The sequence below is a fragment of the Panthera uncia genome, assembly GCF_023721935.1.
Source record: "Panthera uncia isolate 11264 chromosome B3 unlocalized genomic scaffold, Puncia_PCG_1.0 HiC_scaffold_1, whole genome shotgun sequence".
NCBI classification, from domain to species: Eukaryota; Metazoa; Chordata; class Mammalia; order Carnivora; family Felidae; genus Panthera; species Panthera uncia.
In genome coordinates, this window is record NW_026057582.1 from 74,468,743 (window position 1) to 74,475,460 (window position 6,718).

The 6,718-nt window shown below is 37.3% G+C and overlaps 2 protein-coding genes across 2 annotated transcripts; both read right to left on the reverse strand.

The window, feature by feature from the left end:
* Positions 1 to 598: 598 nt before the first annotated feature.
* Positions 599 to 1,555, reverse strand: LOC125909009 (olfactory receptor 11H7). The gene has a single exon (XM_049611948.1). It carries the CDS (start codon positions 1,541 to 1,543, stop codon positions 599 to 601), a length of 945 nt encoding a protein of 314 aa, XP_049467905.1. The 5' UTR covers positions 1,544 to 1,555.
* Positions 1,556 to 5,298: 3,743 nt separating this feature from the next.
* On the reverse strand, positions 5,299 to 6,291 carry LOC125909010 (olfactory receptor 11H6). Its single transcript, XM_049611949.1, has one exon. The coding sequence runs from the start codon at positions 6,289 to 6,291 to the stop codon at positions 5,299 to 5,301; it is 993 nt and encodes a 330-aa protein (XP_049467906.1).
* Between the last annotated feature and the right edge of the window lie 427 nt (positions 6,292 to 6,718).

Sequence of the window (6,718 nt, forward strand, 5' to 3'; positions counted from 1 at the left end):
CAAGATCGGTCCAAGTTGAAATGGCAAAAGGCATTTATGTGTTATATGCCTGGGTGGCTCAGTTGGTTGAGCATTTGACTCTTGATTTCAGCTCAGGTCATGATCTCATGATCATGGAATCAAGCCCCATGTTCAGCTTTGCACTGAGCATGGAGCCTGCTTGGGTTTCTCTTTCTCTCCTTCTCTCTCTGTCCCTCCTCTCCTTGCAAGTTCTCTCTCTCAAAATAAATAAATAAACACTAAAAAAATTTTTAAAATGAAGCACTATACAGCCTTGTAAGCAAATAACCAATTTGATTCATATCTCTTAACCAAGTTGTATGGACAGAGATTGTATACTGAAAAAATCAAAACCTTCCTGGAGGTAAATATTGAGATTTTTAAGAGTTATTTTTTTCTCTGTGTTGGATGGCAATCTCTTTCCATGGAAACAGATTCATGAAACTAAAAGCAAATCCAAATATGACTAAATACATGAATTTTATTTTGTACCACAGAACCATTATGGTTATGAATAAAGTCAAATCAGTTTGGATTGGAAGAAAAGAGTTACTGTTCCACTTTCAGAAAAAGAATCATTGTTTCTCACAAAACCTTTTCATGAGGGTTGGATGATTCTTATTCCACAAATGACCTGACGGAGGGCAAATTTCATTTCCCTGTTGCGTAAGCTATAGATGAGGGGGTTTAAGACTGGTGTCACTACAGAGTATATCAGTGTGATAATCTTATACATAGCAACTGAGTTGCCAGATGTAGGACTCACATACATCACCATTATGGTTCCATAGAATAGAGACACCACAACTAAGTGGGATCCACAGGTAGAGAAGGCCTTTTGCCGCCCAGCTGAAGAAGGAACCTGAAGCACAGCTCTGAGCACTAAGGCATAGGACCCAATAATGTACAAAATGGTGAGAATGATGATAAGAGAGCTCACAAAGTGGAATACATACTCTATGATTGGTGTGGGGGCACAGGACAATGCCATCAGTGGGTCCACATCACACAGGAAGTGATCAATAATGTTGGGACCACAAAAGGGTAGTTGAGAAATGAAGAAAATAGTAATTGCATGTCCAAGGAAACCAATGAGCCAACAAAGACACACCAGAATGACACAGAGCTTCCCAGTCATAATGGAGGGATAGTGCAGTGGACGGCAGATGGCCAGGTACCGATCATAGGCCATGACACAGAGGAAGAAGCACTCAGTTGTGCCCAGGGAAAAGAAGAAGTAGAATTGAGTGAAGCAGCCAGAGAATGATATGGTCTTAGTTTTGGAAAGAAAATTGACCAGCATGTTGGGGACTGTGCAGGTCACATACCAGATCTCTAGAAAGGAGAAGTTGGCCAGGAGCACATACATAGGTGTATGGAGCCGATGGTCCCACCTCACTGCACAAATGATGGCCATATTCCCAGTCAGAGTCAAGATGTAGACCAACAAAACCATTGAGAAAATGATGATCTGTATTTTCCAGGGACCAGGAAAACCCAACAAGACAAACTGTGTCACAGTAGATATCCCTGACTTATTCATGGCCCCCAGACTGTGGAGAGAAGACAGATAATGACAAGTCACTTTTCTGCTGAGACATTTGAAACTTTTCTTAGGATAGGCAGTTTGATGCAGGAAAATGTACTGAATATTCTAAAACAAGTTTTGAATAAGTCCTGCTCTATTCTGAGTGAGCTCTTTGGCCCTGATTTTTTATAAATGTACAATTCTAAGCTACTTGAACTTTCTTTATCAGTGGGCAAAATCAGTTAAATTTAATCTTTTTTAGATATGAAGAAATCTTGTGTTAGAGGCAAAAATGGTTTGTCTTATGTTTAATTTTTTTTTTCAGTGAAAACTGTTCATATATAGCAGTTAGTGCTATTCATTTCAAAATGCGAGGACACATATGCTATAGTGTAAAAATAGGTTTGTATCTGACACATTGTATAAATTTGAATGGTTTGAGCTTTGACATTATTACAGATTCTCACCCTCTCTGTCTCCCCTACCTTTTTTCTTGAGCCATTTCCATTAGGAGATTTACTTTCTATCATTTTTTTCATGATAGTGGGAGAAAATCAACAAAGATATTCAGATAACAAATTCTTACAGCTACTTCCTATTTAAAGATGTTTACATTGCATTAAAGCTCATTTACAATTTGGTATTTATTCCTTTGTTTTTGTCAATAAAAAGTCACTATAATTCACTCCATGATGATTAATTTCATGTGATAAGTTATGCTTCATATGCATTTAAATCTATGTTATTAAAGATGAATATAACAGATACAATGTATTGGAGAAGAAAATTAAAATCACCAGGAGATTTTCTTGTAAAGCTCTTCTTACTGCTGCTACAATTCTTCCTAAAGTTTATTATTTGGAAGATTTTTAAATAGATTTAGTCTATTTAAAAAATACTCTCAATTTTCAAAATAATAGAAAAGAATCAAAGATGTATCAAAAATAATTATTTCCCATATTCCAAAATTTGACCTTATTCTCTTTACAACACCATCACCAAAGATATCTTTTTAAGAATCAAATAATTCAGAGAAAAGAACACAATGATAGCTTTAACATATTAAAATCTCCAGAATTTTTTAACAAGATACTTCTTTGATAAGAGGAAAATTCTGCTTAAAAATAATTTTGATAGAAGTGGTGTATATAAAATATTTATAGTACTCACTGAGCATAATCAAATGGGAAAAATCCTTCTATTCAGTGAGATTATGTTAAGTGATATAAATATATTTATAATGAAACAGCTGTTGCAAGTTCACTAAATGAATAATGCATAAAGTGAACTATGAACCTATTCATCTAGAAGCAAACACAACCTTCCTATTGGACTGGTTAAGTCAAAGCAGGTGGTAGTCTTGTGGACAAGAAACCAAGAAGAGAAGGAAATCGAAAGATGGAGATAAATTCTTTTTAATTTTTTAAATTAAGATGATTATGAGGAAATAAACTTACCTGCATTGATCATAATTTTTGTTAAGGGTTGACTCAAAATAAAAATGCATGTGTTTGAGCTAGAGGCTACTTTTTTTTACATTAAAAAAAGACTTCACAGAAAAACTATTAGCTCTAGGGAAAGCATGGTAAATGAATTTCACAAATGGTTTCCAACATAATTATAAGAAGCATTTCCTAATAAATTCACCATTAAACCCTATGTGAATCTTAGTTGTTATACACACTGATATGATTTTACCCTTAAAAATTTTTTTTAATGCCACCTCTCCTGATGGTGGACATAAGTAATGAAATGAACAAAGAGGAGAGAACTGAGAGAGGAGACCAAAACAAAACAAAACAAAACAAATCCCTGTTTTCTCTTGGTTTCAGTCCCAGTGGATGGAGCTAGTTCCACACTGTTTTGTTCAAAATACCTGTGAAAGTCATACCATTCCTGGTGCTCCAGACACTTCCTGAGATGGGGAAGATCTGTGGATTACTTTGACACAATTTAGTGTAGTTATTTGGGGGAGTATAAGTTCCAGGGTGATCTAAATACTCTGAGAGTTTTGTTTTTGTTTTTGAGCTGTGAGTAACCAATATTCCTTGATACTCAATCTCTTGAGCATATTGAATGAACAAATATATAGGTGAATAGGCCCACCTGTGGTGTATAATAGCAGCAATGCCCATCAGAGATGATGATTCCTATATATTGTGAAGCTTTCCTAGGTCACCTTGGGGAGAGTTCATAGGGAGGTCACAAAGATTCTCTCCTTCACTGCTTTTAATGTGGAAGCCCTCTGTGAGAGCTTCATGCATGACTTATTTCACTTCCTTTGCACTGTGAGATTCTAGTGGTCTGTTTCCTACAGAGTGTGCTGAAACTATGTGCTGGTCTTAGTTTATGTGCCGTTTTGGCCATTGTTGAGAATTCTCAGGTATCTCTTCATGTAATCTTGTAACTTTCTCTAGGGACCTTCTTCCTTCTTGCCTGGGGGTTTCATTAATATTTCTGGTAGGTTGGTCCATAGTTATTATTAGATAATGTGCTACATTGACTCTCTGGGGACCCCATTGTCTCCTTAAGTTTGTATTTCTCAAACAGGGTATGTGATTGTATGCCATGGGATACACAGAGCTCCTAATTAAATATCTTCCTGAAGGGAAGGTTTTACTCAGAGAAGATAATTCTTTATTACACAAAATACGTATGTACTGTGGAACAGAAAGTATAATTTGTGATCATTTTTTAGATAAAACTTTGAGTTTCAAAGAAATATTGTCCCCAAATGCCCCATGTTTTCTGACCACTGTTGCCAAACATTCTTTGTTTGGATTGAGGAGTGAAGGGTTTCAGAAACACTGTGTGAGAGTATTTAATCAACTAGTACCAGCAGGCCTATCTTCCTGGCACACCTAATTTTATTTCCCGAATGGCCATAACTAAAAGGGGGTACTTTCATTTTAAGTACATTGGCCTTTCAGCTAATGGCTTTCCTGTTTCAGCATGGGGTTTGGGCACAAAGATGGAATTTGTTCTTGGTATAATTTTCTCTTAATGCTTTCCTGACTCAGATGTTGCACTATAGCCTTCTGAGAGGCGTAAAAATATGCTTAGGACATTGTTATTCCATATTACAAGTGGAGTTGTCACAACTGATTTGGGGAGTAAGCACTAAGAGTAAAGATGCCCACTTGGGAGAACATGTAGAATGATCATTGTGAAGTGCAGGGCTTAGACAGTGGATCAATAGGAAAGAAGAATGGATTGAGGAGTCTTGTGAATGAGAGCTTTGGCAGGAAGGAGAGTTTGTACTTTATCTCTAAGTGAAAGAAGTATGAAACGTATTCTGTTTTTGGTGTGAAAGACAGCTTTAAACAATGGAAAATGTCTGTTACTGGGTGGGCTTTTTGTTGTTGTTGTTGTTGTTGTTGTTGTTGTTGTTGTTGTTGTTAGTGGTGGCCCCTTGGTCCATTGTCTTTAAGAGTATTTTCTGAATTTAGAAGATTGCACCCTCTATTGAAAGGCTCCAGGTACACATATATGTGATTCTTTCCACCAGCTAAGATTAAACCAATGAGGATACATCACAGGGAAAGAAGATATATAATAACAATATAATTATCAAGTGAGATAATTTAAAATGTTTTATTGAACATTTTTCATTGATGAGCTGAACTTGAACTGCTAAGTAACCGTGAAAAATAAGTATCTCCCTCTACTTAAGTGTGAGCTGGAACACGACTTACTGAAGCCATTCTCTATTGTTTTTATAAATAATTAAGGTTAGAAGTGATAAATTCTGCTTCTCTCTCAAACATGTCTCAGTTTGGGTTACTTCTTAGTCCTAGGAGTTTCTTTAGGGCATCTTTCATGTCTTTATTTCGAAGACTGTAGATAAGGGGGTTTAAGAGTGGAGTCACTGCTGAGTATACCAAAGTGACGATCTTCTGCATTCCTGCTGGATTTCCTGACGTTGGGCTCACATACATCACCATAAGGGTTCCATAGAATAGAGATACCACCATTAGGTGTGACCCACATGTGGAGAAAGCTTTAGTTTGACCAGCACCAGAAGGAATACGAAGCACAGCTCTGAGTACCAGAGTGTAAGATCCCAAGATGGAAAGGAAGGGCCCAAAGATAATCACTGAGTTGAAGGTATAGCAGATAAGCTCAGTGGAAGGAGCAGGGATGCAGGCCAGTGCGAACAATGGGCCTGGGTCACACACGAAGTGGTCAATGATGTTAGGTCCACAGAAGGGAAGTTGGGAGATGAGGACAATGGGGATTGGATAGCAGAGAAATCCACTCACCCAGCAAACACAGACCAGGATCACACAGAGCTTCCCAGTCATGATGGAAGGGTAATGTAGTGGGCGACAGATGGCGAGGTACCGATCATAAGCCATAACTGATAAGAAGAAACACTCTGTTGTACCCAGTGAGAAAAAGAAGTAAAATTGGAGGAAGCATCCAGTGAAGGAGATGGTCTTGGTCTCAGAGAGGATGGTGACCAGCATGTTTGGGACAGTGGAGGAGATGTACCAGATCTCTAGGAAGGCAAAGTTTCCCAAGAGGATGTACATGGGTGTGTGAAGCCGCTTGTCCCATTTCACTACATAGACAATAACCCCATTCCCCAGCAGAGTGAGGAGATAGACCACAAGGATTAATGAGAAGAAAAAGTTCTGCATCTCCCTTTGACCAGGAAAACCCAGGAGGACAAACTCAGTCACAAAATGCATTGTTGCGTTCCCAGATTCCAAAGCTGTTAGAGAAACAGAAGTAACCAAGGAGTGAATAACAATGAACATTAGTGGGTTTTGCTAACAATTCACTTGTAAATGTACAAAGTATTTTTACATAAATTATCTCATTTGACCTTCCAAATGACCCTTTGAGCTGTAGGGAGGTGTGCTTCATCCTTCTCTTTTATAGATAAGGAAACTGAAGTTCAGAGAAATTTAAGGGGTTTACTTAAATGTGCAAAGCCAGTAACTCCTAGATACTCTGGCCATTTGAAGATTGGTTTGGAACGAACCTCACTTCTTTTCAAATATTCCTATAACTCTGAGTCTCAGTAATATTTTATCTTTCACATTAAAATCATTACCTCTTAGATATTCTACATGTAAGTATAGATTTTGGATACATTCCTTTACTTTGAAACAAAATTGAATATAAATCTGAAGCAATAAATTTTCTTCTTAGAGTTTCATACACAGAAGTCCAATAAAAAGC